The 18,100-nt window shown below is 34.3% G+C and overlaps 2 protein-coding genes across 5 annotated transcripts in view; one reads left to right on the top strand and one right to left on the bottom strand.

Annotated features, from left to right (window-relative positions):
• LOC149533459 (SAC3 family protein C-like) overlaps positions 1–17,272 on the top strand; it is a 32,067-nt gene extending 14,795 nt beyond the window's left edge. Inside the window, exons 3-8 of one of the 4 annotated variants that reach the window (XM_089803576.1) lie at positions 13,757–13,978; positions 15,990–16,208; positions 16,355–16,440; positions 16,579–16,672; positions 16,783–16,875; positions 16,970–17,272. In XM_089803576.1, the coding sequence (XP_089659702.1) occupies positions 13,757–13,978; positions 15,990–16,208; positions 16,355–16,440; positions 16,579–16,672; positions 16,783–16,875; positions 16,970–17,170 (915 nt within the window). In that variant the 3' untranslated portion in view covers positions 17,171–17,272. Of the gene's footprint in view, positions 1–13,756; positions 13,979–15,989; positions 16,209–16,351; positions 16,441–16,578; positions 16,673–16,782; positions 16,876–16,963 lie in introns of all 4 variants that reach the window. The other 3 variants (XM_089803578.1, XM_089803575.1, XM_089803577.1) reach the window with 3 other exon arrangements.
• On the bottom strand, positions 10,163–13,568 carry LOC149533460 (SAC3 family protein C-like). The gene is made up of 6 exons (XM_089803268.1): positions 13,464–13,568; positions 11,107–11,203; positions 10,985–10,994; positions 10,526–10,619; positions 10,323–10,415; positions 10,163–10,228 (listed from the first exon to the last, which is right to left on the bottom strand). Exons 1-6 carry the CDS (start codon positions 13,566–13,568, stop codon positions 10,163–10,165), a joined length of 465 nt encoding a protein of 154 aa, XP_089659394.1.
• Positions 17,273–18,100: the final 828 nt, after the last annotated feature.

The following is an 18,100-nucleotide window of genomic DNA, read 5'->3' as shown; positions in this document are numbered from 1 at the left end:
TGTTTATGCGTGCATGTTAATCACTGTGAATGTTTAAGTTCTGTTAAAGATAACGTACACTGCATTTACCGAGTTACAACATTTTTTTGTATAGCTACCGAGTGACAACAGTAACTAGTTTTATAAGACATCTAAGGGATCTGTGGATTTGTTTTTGTGGTAACTGATTCACCGCCCCCGGCCCCCCCCCCCCCCCCCCCTCAGTTACTCCATCTATATTTCCAATAGGCCTTGCATTGGATGAGACCTAAAAGAGCCTAGAGTAGATGAATAATATAAGGGACATCGTACATGATACAAATACCTATCAGAGTTAGGAGTACATAGATCTTTTCACCCATGTCCACTTATGGTTCATTGCAGCTTTATTCTAATCTTGTTTATGTTTTAGTTTTGATCTTGTTTTTTTAGTCCAAAACTAAAAGACATTCTAAAGAGGCATGACTTTTTCAAATTACTACTATAGAGGTTGATATGTAATGTTTGATGATAAAAAATACATAGATACATGACAAAAGACTTTCTCTGCAATTGTGGCATATAAATCTTTTCTTTGAGCTCTGTTCTTTACAGTTTTCAGTTCAAGTAATTGGATGCTATTTGAGTTCTTATTTGAGAAGCTATCTTTGTTAGAGTGATTCATTATCAAGAATATTTTGAATTGGTCAAAGGAATTAGTTTTTTTATATGGCTTGTCTCATTGGTCTTCTTAAGTAGGAGTTAAATTCAAGTGGATGAGTTATAATAGTAGAAATAATTTGATCTTGTATAAAGAAGTAGGTAGTTGATAGATCTATGCAAGTTATAGATTAAACAATTGTCCTATAAAGTGACACATTAGCATCTCAGAAGAAAGTGACTCTGTTACCCAAAGGAAGAGAAGGCAATATGCAAACTTTATTAAACAAAAAATTAGGAGTGAGGATAGAAGTAGAGGTAGAAGAATTAGATAAACGTAAAAGAACTAAAAGTAGGAGATAAAGAAATCAGAAGTAAAGATGGGAGTAGAAGATTAATAATATGCCAAATTAATCAGCTAGAAGTAGAATTTACTTCATTGAACAATGAAGTCATAAATCTTTTATAAAAGATCATCAAGCTTAGAGATATAGTTGGTGATCAGGTATAACTGCCTTGGTCTAGCAGAACCAAAAATGCAGGGGAATTTGATCATCCCTTTTGTTGGCCAAGTTGATTGTGAAGCCCTGTAATGTCCCTACTTGCAAGGGCTTATGTCTTGTTTTTTTCCAAGTAATCAATTCAAAGATTATTATTGTATTATTTAATCAAAAATGATTCTTTATATATGTATATATTCCTAGCCAATCTATTACATTGTATGTATAGGCTAGGTCATCCGCGGATTGGACAAGGAGACTGCATTAAAGGCTTGACAAGAGCTTGGTCCCCGCCTTTCAAATGAGTGCTTTCCATCCCTCAGCATGCCTAGATGCTATACCATAGCTCAATCCTCAAACATTGTGGTGGGGTCTCATAGCTTGATAAACCTAAGCCCAAGAGATGGTATTTTCCTTCTCTTGTCTTAGAACCCAGCTCTACCCTCTTATCCACCTAATTCATACTGATTAATATAATTCTTGGGATTGTTTCAAGTCATTATCATTTCTTAAGCAATTACATCGATTAGATGTTTATTTCTTTTATTTAATTATGTCAAAGAAAAGAAAATGTTCATTCTTATTACCTTGGTATTTCTATATAACTATGTTACCTCATTATTATCATAATTAATATTAAACAACATTTAAAATGATAAATATTTACCTTATTACCATTTTTTTGTGGGTATTGGATGACGTGGTTCTCGGTTGACGTGGAGACGTGTGGATCAACTCCCTCCACGCTGTCTTGTCCTTTGGCGAATTAGAGGTTACTACTAGCGGTGTTGACTTGCTCCTTTCTTCAACTTTTTCAATCCCTGTGTTTTCTTTTCTTGGTCCATGTGGCTCTATCCTTAGTTAGGCCTTCAATGAATTATTCCTTCTAGATTATCTCAACTCTATATTTTCTTTCCAAAATTCTTCATTTTCTAATTATAAGGAAAGGACAAAATATAGTATTTTGTTTCTCTTTTTCCAAGAGTCAACCTTTCATAATACAAATTCCTTGGAAAGTCACAACACTTCATAATTATAATCCTTTCGAAAAGTCATGACACTTCATAATTAAATTCCTTTGGAAAAGTTCAAATACTTTATAATCAAAATATTTCTGAAGAGTCACAATTATTCATAATTATGACCCTTTCAATACCATTGATACCTCTTTAGAAAGTCACTTTCTTATTTTCTTCATATTACTTTCCTCTTCCATTTTTTCTCTTTAAACTCCTCTCTTCTTTTTCTTTTTTCTACTCTATAAAATAAAATCTCTTCCTTTTTATATCTAAATTTTAAGGAGTCATGTCTATTTGTTAAACATCTCTTGACTTTTTATTAGATTTAGTTAATTTATATTATTCTATGTTATATTATTTATTTACTTATTTGTGTTTATTTTATTTATTATTAATTCTATTTAGAAAGTTAACATACTTTCTACAATATTGTCTCTTGTATTTAATTTTGTTTATTTCTTTACTCATTGAAATTTTATTATTTTTTTAATTATTTAAAATATCATACTAAATATTATTAATAATAATATAGATTAAATAATTATTATTTTCTTGTTTCATATTTTAGTATTAGTCTTAATATAACTTTATTATTTATTGAATAACATTGTATTATCTAGTAATTATTAAAATTCTATCTTAAAATGGGGATATGACAAGCCCAATCATAGACCTTGGCATAGTTTTATGGTTTGGCAATCCATTGAATTGGGAACCAACACCACTAGAGTGCCAGCACAACACAATCCCCTCATGGACATGTGGCCTCCTGATGGTGGGTGGGTCCCAGCCCTGGGTACTTGCCCAACAGGAATCTACACCACTGCAACACTTGAATATCACAAGGCAATTACTACACCAAAATCCCTTGATGATGAATGCCGTCCACAACACTCGCATCTCATTGGTGCTTTCATCTTTGCTCTTGCCTTTTTAAGTAGAATTTATGTTCATTGATCTATATCTCATTAATATATCATTCCGTGGTGATTTATTATTTCTCTCTGTTATGGAAGTAATAGCTATCATGATCTTGACTCAAGAGCTTTACTTTATTGGCATATATGGAGTTGTTTTCTCTCTTGCAATACCTCTATATCTACAAAACTTATTGAAATGTTAGAATGATAATCCCTTTCATTATGTAATATTAATGCTTTTATTGTCTGATCCATCTAATTTTCAACAACAATTTTATAATCTTTGAATTTACTAAAAACTTCAAATTTATGCCTTTGAAAATGAATGCAAGTATATCATGAGTAGCCATTGATATAGAAAATTTAGGAGCAAGGGTTTTCAATCAAAACAACATCCACAGGGCCAAAAACATCATAATGACTAATCTGTAATAATCTCTCTGCTGTAGTGCTATCAAAGTTAACTTTTACTCTACTCCCATTATCAAACACACAATGTTCTCAAATGTCAAAATCCATAGAATAAGCATTGAAACTACCCACCTTATTTTTATTAGTGATGGTCTGTGTTAATGTTTTGTAGTCTCTGTCAGATAAAACTCATTGGTAATATATATATAAAATCACTTTCTTAATCATAATAAACAAATGTTATTCATAACTAATGAGAGTTAAAGGGACATGTCATCTTATTAAGATAATATCTTATACTTTCTATAATAGTCAACTACTTGTCTGTAGTCTGTCTTTCAGTCTAGATAGGAATGTTTCCTATCTTGTCTCTTTTTTCTTCAGTCCAGATAGGAATGTTTCTTATCCTGTCTCTAGTTTTGTTTCTAATTCCGTCTTCAGTCTACGTTGTTTCTAAAAGAAACAACGTCCTTGTAATTCTTTATAAGGAACACATTTGTTCCTCTGTTAATCAATGAATCATCCGGAAATCCGTTAATCTGCCAACTCTTCTTGAATCTTGTAACATGGTATCAGAGCCATGATAAGCAATTTTTCGAAAAAATTATAATTTCTTTTGAAATTATCTGCTCACAACTGCCTCCTGGTCTGCAAAATCCGTGCCTGTATCCTTGGGAAAGCTCGCAATTTTTTTTCTGCAACTTGCGTCCATATATTTTCAAGCTCATTTGACAGCAAAATCGCGATTGTAGGGTCAAGGATAAGTTCGTTTTGTCTGCATTCTTCATCATTTGCGCTCTCCTTGGAAAAAAATTGCCATTTTTATCAAGAAATCTGAAGTTTTTTCAAGCTTTTTTCAGCCTGGGCCTTTTTTTTCGAAACTCTAATTTTTGGGGTCGAAAAAATATTTTGTTTGCAAATTTTTGGTGGGTTTTTCGAGAGCTCAACTGGGTTGTCGTCCGTTTTTCCTGGGTGCCTCGATTTTTGTGCCTCGATTTTCGAGCCAGAGGATCCAAAAAACGACAGCAGATTCCTTTTGGGTTTTTCGAGCTCTCTTCTGGGTCATTCTTTGATTCTTCTAGGTCTTTCGTATTTTTGCCTCGAAGAACGTGCCTTTACAGATTTTCACAGTTTTTCATTGAAAAATGTGCCATGGCATCTCTGACAAATATTCTGCTCGAGAATAATTCCAAATTCAATGGTCGCAATTATGGAACCTGGAAGCAGCGCATCATCACAATCTTCGAATATCGAACCACCGATCAACTTGTTCTGGGTGTTACGCAGCGTCCGACTTCTCCAGGTCCTGATCAAGGCGAAGCTGCATTTTTTGCCTTCTGAATTTGTTTCTGTTTTTTTTGGGTTTGTTGATTTTCTCCTCAAAAATCATTTCAAGTTGTCTGTAATATGCAAGGTTGCGTGAGATTCTGGGTTTGTTGATTTTCTCCTCAAAAATCATTTCAAGTTGTCTGTAATATGCAAGGTTGCGTGAGATTCTGGGTTTGTTGATTTTCTCCTCAAAAATCATTTCAAGTTGTCTATAATACGCAAGGTTGCGTGAGATTCTGGGTTTTACCGTTTTTTCCACAAAAACGAAGTTTTGTAAATGCAACTTATTTTGAGTCATAGCACTCTTCTGGCAAAGCTTCTTGGTTTCAGCATTTTGTAGATCCAGGGAGGGTCTCAATTATCATAGAATGTTCCGACATCCGTACGTTGACCATTAAGGGAGGGTATTAAGATAATATCTTATACTTTCTATAATAGTCAACTACTTTCTATGGAGACATGCCTGTTAAATGACATATACATATGCATTGAGAATGTTATTTGGAAGACATAGAAATTACAAACAGTGTTAGTACATTTACATCCTCCAAGAAAATCAACATGGTATCAAAGTAGGCTTTCTCTAGGCCTATGAATTTTTTGAAATACTTTGAAATCTACAATATCACAAAGGCTCTGAATAATGCGCTGTCATTGTTAGAGCAAGGAAATATTGATGAGCCAAATATATTTGAGATACTCTCTTTCTATGTTACATATATTAAGTTATCAAAATTACTAATTGAATTCTTTATGCACAACATTTTTTAATTTTCAAAGGCAATTTGCAGACATCTACAGAGGTTATGGTTGCATATAGACTGACGTCACAGTTAAGGAGATCTCATAGTGATCAGATCCAACTTGGGGTCTAAATCATGTCTAATGCTACATCACGATATCACTCAACATTTCCTAGCATCTGATTCACCCAACTGACGTCAGATCCACCACTCACTGGAGAGAAGACATCCACGGTGCCTACGTAGACGCGATGCATTGTGGAACTCTATGGTGAGCCTGCGATTTGCAAGAGCAATGTGGTTTGCTCAGCCATGTTGCATTTTCTAGTGAGCCCCTATGTGCACTCTAATCCGATTCAAGCATTGCAAATGATGACAGTAAGTTTATAGCATTGTAATAATTAATAAGAGTACTATAGAGCCAATGGAAGTCAACACCATTTGGGATGATCGCCAAGGATCGAACAAATCTGACAGTTTATAACGTGTCAGGCCTGTATTATATATCAAATGCCTTAGCCTATGATAAATGTGAGAGAAGAGGATTTTTGACATGGATAAGATAGTGAAAAAAATATGCCATGCAGTTATGGTGATAAAAAGTAATTTAAAAGAGAGGACGACTGTTGATTGGATCGACCCATTAATCAAAGGCAGTAGAAACTAAATGGGAAGGCATAATTGAATGTGGCATATGAATTATAATTAAAATACTTACATGTGAATTATAATTAAAATACTTACACCCCACGTGGATGCCATTGATGGGTAGGGACCATAGCATGTAATGGTGATGTCAGCACGCTAAGCTGTGAGGAATCTTGAAATTATAAAACATAAGGATATCACTTTTGAGATGAGCTTCTTGAAGTCTAATGGCGCCTAAATAACTTTGGTCGCATTCTCCGTAAAGAAGACTTTGTCTATATAAGAAAACGAGAACAAGTGTGTGGAAGATGCAGAATATAAGACTAATGAGATAAGTATTCTTTGACTATTATATCTTGAGAACTACCTTTGTTTGCTTCTTGTAGTTAATCTATCATTTGTATTTCTATGCTCACTATAAGAATAATTAGCCTTGATCTTTTCCTCTGGGAATGTTTTTACAGGAAAAGGAGATTTGATATCAGATTTAGAGGGAGTCTGATACTTCTCCAAAGGTAAATCTTTCAAGATCTTGATCTTATCAGAATAAGAGGGAGTTTTGACTTCATGTAAACTTTTGGTATCATGCATGTGACTGCATGATTTAATGGGCCTACCCCCATGTAAATCATGAGGAAGTTATGACTTCCAAACAATGTCAGTTGTATTTGCAGAAGTTATTGAAAGGCGACAATCTTACAAAAACTTAATTTTCTATTATGATGTCTTTGCAGATGTTTATATGGTGAGCATTATGAGAATGCATGTGCACATACCTTATAACATTTTTAAAATACATGGTGAATGTTATGCAAATTGATGTTTTAGAAGGCCATTACACAAATTACTTGGTGAATATCATGCGACTTGATGTTCTGGAAGGCCATTACTCACAACACTTTGTGAATGTCTTGCATCTCAACATTGTGGAAGGCAATTACTCAAAGAGTATTTGGTGAATATCATTGATATTTTGAGAAATCAATACTCATGATATCAGATGTGATATCAAACATTTTTGAGTAATTGATGAATATCATGTATCCTGGGAGACCAATACTCATGAGATCAAATGTGATATCAAGATTTTTTGAGTACTTGGTGAATATTGAATGTCGATATTTTGGGAGACCAATACTCGTGATATTAGACATGATACCAAACCTTATTTGAGTACTTGGTGAATATTGAATGTCAATATTCTGGAAGACCAATACTCATGATATTAAATGTGATCTCAAAATTGTGGATATCTTTTGATCAAATATATCCTTAAAATTTGTCATTCCTAATGTTACCAATGGTGTAATATATGTCTTGTGTTTATCCTCCCTAGCTAAGAGGGAGTGTTAATGTTTTGTAGCTTCTGTTGGATAAAACTCATTGGATATATATATATAAAAGAGTTATTATCGCTTTGTTAATCATAATAAACAAATGTTATTCATAACTAATGAGAGTTAAGAGACATGTCTCTATGGAGACATGCCTCTTAAATGACATATACATATGCATTGAGAATGTTATTTGGAAGACATAGAATTTACAAACAGTGTTAGTACATTTGCATCCTCCAATAAAATCAACATTCTGAAGTCTTTTTTCACTGATGTGACCTGTTTTGTGGTGCTACAACATTTATGAATCTATGTTTTTAGTTACATAGGTTGAGTTACAATAAGTAGATGTATCAAGTGTAAACAAAGTCCTATATCAAGATCACATAGCTTGTACTAGATTTCCTCTAGCCAACTTGCAACCACTGTTTTAAAAAAATGGCATATACCAACATGATTTATTTTTAGAAACTAAAATCAAATTTCATGCTAATCCTAGAATGTGCAACACGTCTATGGGAGCTTTTACAATATTGTCACTGAACACATTTCAACTTCCCTTTGCCAACTGATGTGAATTGTTGTCGCCATGGAACACCTCACTACTATCATATGGTTTTTATGAAGAAAACCGCTCATTGTGAAAAGCTATGTGAAAAGCTAGCTGAAATAAACAAAGCATCATTTTCCTCATGAGAGGATTTAGCACGAGAATGTTTAGAAAATTTATTGTCACTAAATTCATTTTTAACATGAACTGGTTTCCACATCTGTTTAACATTTAACTCTAGTTTTACTAGGGGTTTATAATTTTCTCTTGATGTAGACCTCTCTTTTTCCCTATCTTTCTTAGCATCATTTTCTGTCTACCTTGTAGGTTGAATGCATACTTGGAACTCTCATTCATCAAATGTTCCTTTATTTCCATACTAAGCAAAGTGGCAACATGGTAATCCATTTTGAGATCTATAGTAGAATCACTCGATGTTATGCTTAGAATATTCCAAGATCCAGTTAAAAATAAAAATAACAAAATACACTCATCTTTCTTATCTAACTTAACATTACTGCCAACTAGCCTGACTTAAAATTAGATCAAAAGCATTTAAATTCTCAACCTTGAAGTTAACCTTATTTTTAAGTATGATTTTATTTTTATATAAAATGTGTACAAGTGGACTCTTTGTTTTATAGATTTCACTACTCTTTCACAACTAAAAGTAGTAACTTTTAAATATTCACGAAAATGAATTATGCAAAGCCCAATTGAATGGATATCAATGTCTTTTTATCTTAGTTTCTCCAATCTGTATTTATAACATTTGACTTAGGCTCTTTTTGCATAGCTCTTCATTCATTTTTCTCTTTTGAAAGATAATTTAATTAAAATTTTTATAGCTCAAATCTAGAGCCATTGAACATAATCTCCAAGTATGATGTGCTTGCTATGGTTTGTCACAGCACACTCAAATTTGCAAGACTACTAAAACAATACTCACTACAACAATCAAAAACCTAAAACACTACAAGGACATTCGGAATCTAACTTCTAAAACAAAATGTTGATTAACAAGTTAAATGACACAGTGATAATATTGTCATAATAGAGAATTAATTTGATCAAGCATGCAACTTATCCAATGAAATGAATGAATAAATGAAGAGAACATCACAAATGCAAATCATAACATTAGATTTATGTGGAAAAAAGCCTTGCAGGAGAAAACTCCACCACTAAAGAGACCCAAGCTTGTATTATTCTCAAAAGAGTACACACCAACAGAATCACTTCCTTTAGAAAGTAAATCAACAACATAAGTGTACTTGCAAAAGAAATTTACAATCCACTACCATGCATCTAATATATACAAACAAGAAAACATCAAGTGATATCCAAAACTATGAGTTTAAACCACGAGCTATGTCAAAAATCTAACACCCATGGTCATGTTCAAGCCTATCTATATACTATATAACTTTTCTTACATCTCTTACACCTTCTTGCACATCATAGACATCATTATAAAGGTCAAATTAATCAAGATTTCAATACTAGGTGCTCCACGAGGGCATTCATGTTTATGTCATAACCACCAATCAGAAAGATGCTTTGAGCTGTTAACTTTTTTCTTTTTCTTAACTCTCGACTTTGACTTTTTCATTATAAGTTCTACAATATCTGCATAAATGATCTCAATGACGAGCATCTAGCTTATTATGAAATATATGCATCAATTTAATTTAAATATTAACATCCACAAGTTGCTAAGAATGTCCAATGGAATTTCAGAAATAATAGATAAGTAATAACATAATCTGAGGAAAACTCAATTAAAAAAATAAATATGTAAAACAGCAGTAGATGCAATTTCTGAAAGCCAAAAGCTATGCCAAGTACCTTCTTCCGACAATAGAATTCAAGTAGAAATTAGCAACCATGTCATATCATTTAAACTAGTTCTCTATGTTACAGTCATTGGTAATAGTATAAATGAAATGTTGCCACCATTACTAATGTTTACATATTCAATTTCTTCTTCTTATTTTTTAGGGCATAGGAAGAATCTAATTTTGCTTCTATAAAAGGAGAATTGTAGTGTGGAAATTCTTTTTCAGGAAAACTAAAATTGAATTGCTTTATCCCCTGTCGTCTGTGCTTGTTGCAAGCCCACACATGCTGCAGAAGTCCTCCATGTCAGATTCCTGTTAGTAACAAATTGCATCATGATTTATTGTGTATAAATAATTTTTAAATACAAATTTTGACCACAAGATTAATGTAGTTTGCATAGCATACATTCATTATAAGTAATTCTGCAAGGTCGCACAATGGGAATGGGCTCAATTTGTAGCTTCCATGATTGATGCATGCAACTGCTTGTGCACGGACCTGATTAACAAATAGCATTAAATTTGTGGCAACAATTTCTAGGAGATGAGATAATATGGACTTGAGAATCTGAGATACATGACTATTTTTTTATTTAATGCATGATTCACCTCATTAAAGTAGCATTCCATAAGACACGCTTCAAGATATGTTGCTTCCCTGGCAAGAGTAAAGAAACCCTTGAAATTTCCCATATGATAACACCTGCACAAATGCATTGAAGAACTGAGAATTCAATGAAGCTCAAGCTTGGTTAATGCATGAACTCTACACAATAGGAAATGGTGACATATCTAATGTTTTTAATAAAGTAGAATCCAGTTAGTTCTATTCATCAGTTAATACATTCCTTGCAAATTTCATCTCATTCGACTTCAGTAATGTTGGTCTAACAGTCTGAAACCACAAAGAAAGTGACTCCCCCTGCTATTCTAGTGAGTTAAGAAATTCATTATACTGGATACAATAAAAGCTTGCAGCTATTGCTGGCTATGCATGACAAGCATTTAAATTTTATTAAAAATCCAGTTAATAAAATTTTAGTTTTGACCACAGAATGGGAGCCGTACCAGTGGTAAACTGCATGATCAAATATTCAGAAGAACATAATAAGAACAGAATTCTGCTTGATATCTGGCTTCAGAAAAGCTCTTCATATTGGTATTGTAAAGATCAAGAAGAGATCTGAGACATTTGAACAGCTGTTCGAAGTTCAAGTGAAGCATAGATGTATCCTTGTTGCTGCTTAATTGATAAAGCTTGTGCTGTGACAGAATGTGAAATCTAACCTGCATTATAAAAGATTTAACGTGTCACTGTACTTTGGGCAGGAAACCTGACTGAAACTACCTATGAATATTTTTATTATTAGCCAACATACAGGTGAGTCGGTTCTTAATTTAATTGTTTAAACGAAGACATTGTCAAGAGAATAACGTAAAGGTATTCTTTGCAAATAACATTTAAATGTTTTTGGCAAAATACAATGCCTGCCTCCCAGCCTAGAAAATTATCACCACGAGGAACTGTCATACATACTAATTTGATGCACTTAATGATACCACTAGTTATCAGTTTCTCATCCAAGGCCAGGCATACATGGGAAGGGGTCTTCGTGGAAAATGAATGTTATAAATGCAAGTGTTTCAAACTCAGAATATTCATATATACTTTTCAATTTTTATTGTTTACTGTCTTCTACTCATGTTCCATATGGTTGTGGCTGTAGTTATCTGAGAGAAGCCATATACATGGCTCAGTGTTTGCACTGAAGATGCCTATATGCTAAAAAATGAGACCACATGTATATATCAGTGTGACACGCTACTGAAAATTCATAACTTTACTGTTCAACACCTTCTTAAACAATATCCGGAGTATCTTGGAATAAATAATATGTTGGCAATAGAAGTGTCTCAACATTTGCTGTTTCCTAACATGTAATGGAAAGAGTTTATGACAATATATAACAGATTATCATATATGATAAGTTATGACACCTTAAGAGTTGGGAATAGAAAAAAGCAATAACAGATAGGACACAGGCACGTTGATGACTATGCATGCAAAGGTGTTCAATGCATGCCAAGGAGGTTTGTTTCATGCATGCAGGTAATAGATTTCTGCCATGTGGCTTTCTCGGGCGTCCATTGTTCTAGCTTCTTGTGTGCATTATAAGTTCTGTAAATTAGAGGCTTGTGGAGTGATATGTAAGAAGTTGAATGCAGGAATACTTGTCAGAATTGCTCCAGAAATCCTGTTGTCGGTAAACTTCTGTAAGAGTTTGGCTTGAGAAGTGTATTGCAACTTCATTACTTACAAATACATTTGATTGTGCTTTTGGAGCAAAGTAATTCCTACTGTTTGTATACTCCTGTAAGAGCTTGGCTCTAGAATCATATTGCAACTTTATTCTTTACAAATAATACATTGAGTTGTGCTTTTGAAGTGTGGAGTTTTTCTTCCAGAAGGGCTTTCCTTATATAAGACTGTGCTATGCTTAAATTACTGATTCATTTAAGTTGTGCATCTTCTCACTGTAGCCATTTGAAGGTTTTGTAAAAATTTGAACTCTCCTCGTTAGATTGTGTAGGAAGCATTTTCACATATCTTGCTTCCCTTCATAATGTCCCCACCCCTTCATGTGCATGATTTCCATTTCACCCACTCCAGCATGTTTGGAGATCAGATATTCTTTATTGTCTACTACACATTAAATACAACTAATCAAGACTTAGGATTGCAAGGTGAGTGGCACCTCTTATCTTTAACATTATATTATATTTACTATGTATATTTACTTTTTAGTTTGACACTTTTGGGTCTTTCTAGGTGAGGGCTTCTTTAGATAATAGATTGTGAATCATTAAATGCCTATTTTTGCCAGCTGTCTATTTGAGCTCCATCTCTACTGCTGTTGGTCAACCAGCAATACTGGCTTAATTTCTCACATTTAATGCACAACCCGTTAGTTGCTCTCATTGCAAGCAAGTTAAAAAGATGGTCATATTGTTCCAGGTTCCTTACAGCATTCACGTGTCAATTTTTTGCATGTATCAAATGGGGCAGTAGCTATCTATTTATAAACTATTGCTGGGTAGGTAGCATCGTAGCATTTGATTCTATAAATATGACAAAGAAATGAAGAGAGACATGTTTACATTGTGATTTTAGTTTTGCAGGACTATTTCAATGTAAGAAATTCAAAGACCTAATATTATTGACTGAAATGCCATGTAACTCTCAATTTTGACCATTTCAATATAACTCCACTGTTCAGTGCCTTCTTCCACAATATCATAAGAATCCTGGAAAATAAATGATGGCCACACCTGTACACGGGCATCCCATTAGGCCACTCCAACATGTTTGGAGATCATTAATCATTTATCCTCTACATAATTAAATTTATTTAATCAGGACTTAGGTGAATGGGCACCCTTTATCCTAGCATCTACAGGTATTTTCTTATTATTCTAATTTCTAGATGTATTTGTTTCAGGGTTTCTAGTTTGTCCCCTTTGGCTCTTTGTTGCTGGGAAGTTAGACAGTGAATCCTTGAAATCCTGTTTTTGCCAATTGTCTATTTGAGTCCCATTTACTTGTCTTTCTGTCCAGTTCCAACAGCGTTTCTTTCATTAATACAGAACCCATTAGTTGCTCTGTTGAAAGCAAGTTAAAAAGATGGTTAAAAAGTTCCTTATAGAGTTCATGTCTCAATTTTGGCAATGCATCTAATGGAGCAGTAGCTTCTTCTCTATAAACTAATGCTGGATAGGTAGTATTTGATGGTATTGATTATGAAAGATTTTTTAAGTGACATGTTTACATTGTGACTATAGTTTTGCAGGACTATCTCTATGTCAGAAACTCAAACATCTGATATACGTCCTCTTCCAGTGCTATTGACTGCAATGGAATATTTGTTGGAGCTTGTCGACACCTCAGAACATGCATTTGCAGTTGTGCATGACTTCGTGTTTGATCGTACACGTGCTATCCGCCAGGAGCTAATGATGCAAAACATCACTAGTCATGAAGCAATCATTATGCTTGAACAAATGGTTTGTTGCTCTCCTACTTTTTTCTGTTTACCTTGCACATAAAAATATGATAATGCTGTAAGAATATAATTTGCATTTCCAAACTTTATATATGGCAATCCAGCATTTACCTGGTTTGGTAATCAATTTCTGCAACTTCAAGTATGCAACCGACTTAAAGAATACAACTGTAGATGGATTTTCATGCTCTACTGTACTCCCAAACTTAACCGTGAGGTGGAGACCTGCAGGTGCAAATTTTGAATGATATATTAAGCAAATGGAAACAGAGGCCCTTGACTTCAACGGGGGAAATCTTTTACACCAAATTGCTATCTGGCTTGCTTATGACACAAAAGCATCTGTCTGGGTGACATAATGATGAAATGATTTCGTAGCATTGTAAATATTTCTGATAAATATCTTGCCTGTGCATATGGGGTCTATGCAGAACTACCACAAGCCAATGACAAGTATTTGCCTTATTAATTTGTGAGGCTTACTGTATACAATTTATAGTTGATGCTGAATAAGGTGAATTCAATTATGGTTAGAGTTTTTGAGACAGAATATTAATTGGTGGGTCTGGGGCAAGATTAATTAATTTGTGGTCTGAAGTTGGAATGCCATACGCTGGCAGCAGTGGATCTTGCACGAAAAGAAGCTAAATAGAACTAAGCTTATCAGACAAGGGCCAGATCTAAATGAGTTATGAACTTATAAAGGATTGCAGCAGGCAGCTGCTGGTGCCTTTTGCGAATCTTAAGGATAGCACAAACAAGGTAATTTAATTGTAGACATTGCTAATCATAATACAAGCTTAGTGAATGAATGGGACTCAGAGCCCATCATTGGATTTCTGCAGATAAGATAACAAAGAGTGAGGATTTGACAATAGAATATCTCCTCAAGGGAGGTCCTAATCTATAAAAAAATGGTTTATTGCTTTTGGTCTATAACACCTAAATAGCTACTTAAGTGGATGACAAAATTGCCATTTTGGAGCTCTGTTTGAATTTGGATCTTATTGAAAATGGATCCATTCAAATCATGATTAATGACAGGAGAAAAATGCACTTAGAATTATTATTAATTGTGAAGTGGGTAATAGTATCCCTTTTTTACTAAAAGAAGGGTAAAAAAGTTAATCAATCAGAGAAAGAGGTACAATGCAAGCAGGGCCAGACGCCCAACAGAGAGGACATTAGACCACCCTATCAATTTCCGTTAAGTGATTCAACAAATGGAACATCTCCAGATCTCCACCATATTTCAAGCCTGTACATGATGAGAAGCCCATTTGGCCAAACAATCTGCAACTCCATTCCACTCTCTAGGAATGTGACTAAAGGTAACAGAACCAAGGAGCCACACAACAAAAGTATCTGTTTAAATACAACAGCCAAGTGCCAACTAACATTGTCCAGCCGCCTCTCATAACTAATGTGAGAACCCTAATAATCGGGGTAGAGAGGCAACAAGTTTATTTTCAGTTGCATGGCACACTGATATATACATGTGGTCTCATTTTTTTAGCATATAGGTATCTTCAGTGCAAACACTGAGCCATGTATATGGCTTCTCTCAGATAACTACAGCCACAACTATATGGAACATGAGTAGAAGACAGTAAACAATAAAAATTGAAAAGTATATATGAATATTCTGAGTTTGAAACACTTGCATTTATAACATTCATTTTCCACGAAGACCTCTTCCCATGTATGCCTGGCCTTGGATGAGAAACAGATAACTAGTGTTATCATCAAGTGCATCAAATTAGTATGCATGACAGTTCCTCGTGGTGATAATTTTCTAAGCTGGGAGGCAGGCATTTTGTTTTGCCAACAACATTTAATTGTTATTTGCGAAGAATCCCTTTATGTTATTCTCTTGACGATGTCTTCGTTTAAACAATAAAATTAAGAACCAACTCACCTATATGTTAGCTAAAAATAAATATATTCATAGGTAGCTTCAGTTAGGTTTCCTGCCCAAAGTACAGTGACACGTTAAATCTTTTATAATGCAGGTTAGATTTCACATTCTGTCACAGCACAAGCTTTATCAATTAAGCAGCGACAAGTATACATCTATGCTTCACTTGAACTTCGAACAGCTGTCCAAATGTCTCAGATCTCTTCTTGATCTTTACAATACCAATATGAACCGCTTTTCTGAAGCCAGATGTCAAGCAGAATTCTGTTCTTATTATGTTCTTGTGAATATGAGATCGTGCAGTTTACCACAGGTACGGTTCCCATTCTGTGTTCAAAACTAAATTTTTATTAACTGGATTTTTAATAAAATTTAAATGCTTGTCATGCATAGCCAGCAATAGCTGCAAGCTTTTATTGTAGCCAGTATAATGAGTTTCTTAACTCCCTAGAATAGCAGGGGGAGTCACTTTCTTTGTGGTTTCAGACTGTTAGACCAACATTACTGAAGTCGAAAGAGATGAAATTTGCAAGGAATGTATTAAGGTAACTGATGAATAGAACTAACTGGATTCTACTTTATTAAAAACATTAGATATGTCACCATTTCCTATTGTGTAGAGTTCATGCATTAACTGAGCTTGAGCTTCATTGAATTTTCAGTTCTTCAATGCATTTGTGCAGGTGTTATCGTATGGGAAATTTCAAGGGTTTCTTTACTCTTGCCAGGGAAGCAACATATCTTGAAGCGTGCCTTATGGAATGCTGCTTTAATGAGGTGAATCATACATTAAATTAAAAAATAGTCATGCATCTCAGATTCTCAAGTCCATATTATCTCATCTCCTAGAAATTGTTGCCACAAATTTAATGCTATTTGTTAATCAGGTCCGTGCACAAGCAGTTGCATGCATCAATCATGGAAGCTACAAATTGAGCCCATTCCCATTGTGCGACCTTGCAGAATTACTTATAATGAATGTATGCTATGCAAACTACATTAATCTTGTGGTCAAAATTTGTATTTAAAAATTATTTATACACAATGAATCATGATACATTTTGTTAGTGACAGGAATCTGACATGGAGGACTTCTGCAGCGTGTGCGGGCTTGCAACAAGCATAGACAACAGGGGATTTAAGTCTCTCAATGTAAAGCAATTCAATTTTAGTTTTCCCGAAAAAGGATTTCCACACTACAATTCTCCTTTTATAGAAGCAAAATTAGATTCTTCCTATGGCCTAAAAATTAGGAAGAAGAAATTGAATATGTAAACATTAGTAATGGTGGCAACATTTCATTTATACTATTAATAATGATTGTAACATAGAGAACTAGTTTAAATGATATGACATGGTTGCTAATTTCTACTTGAATTCTATTGTCAGAATAAGGTACTTGGCATAGCTTTTGGCTTTCAGAAATTGCATCTACTGCTGTTTTACATATTTATTTCTTTAATTGAGTTTTCCTCAGATTATGTTATTACTTATCTATTATTTCTGAAATCCCATTGGACATTCTTAGCAACTTGTGGATTTTAATATTTAAATTAAATTGATGCACGTATTTCATAATAAGCCAGATGCTTGTCATTGAGATCATTTATGCAGATATTGTAGATACAGTGTTACACAGGGACTCACACCCCCCTCCCAAACCCTGGAGTACCTGTCCCCGAGACATCCCTGCACCAAGTACTCGTGTACCCAGGTACCCCCACCTCCACCATTCCACAACTATGCTGCCGCTGGAATGGGGACTTGGATTTCTATTTGAATTTTGATTTTTGAATGTTACTATTGGTTATGTAATATGTTACTATGTTGAATGTTCAGTGGTTCTAGTTCATGTTGCGATTTTGCTATGTTCAAGTAACTTAATTTGGTATGTTCTACTAAAACATCATTTCATAACAAGCATTTCAAGTGCTATATGTATACTATACAACACCCCTCCTTGCCCCTTCCTCCCCTTACCACCGTCCCCTGGCCGTCCCCCCGCCATCCCAAAATTGAGGCCCATTTTCCCCCTGTCCAGGAAACTCGTCCCGATGTGCCCCAATACTGGTGTTACATTGTGTAGATATATTTTGCCATGGGCCCAAAATAATGGATGGTTGGTCTATTGGAGCTGGATAACACCATGGATTTTCTGTCTATTTTTTTAGTGTAATTTTGAAATAAATCTAATCATTGAAAAAT

The sequence above is a fragment of the Cupressus sempervirens genome, chromosome 10, assembly GCF_028749045.1.
Source record: "Cupressus sempervirens isolate cs-2001-9-10 chromosome 10, ASM2874904v1, whole genome shotgun sequence".
Lineage (NCBI taxonomy): Eukaryota > Viridiplantae > Streptophyta > Pinopsida > Cupressales > Cupressaceae > Cupressus > Cupressus sempervirens.
The sequence above is the reverse complement of the archived record's forward strand: the minus strand, read 5'-3'. Positions and strand labels throughout refer to the sequence as shown.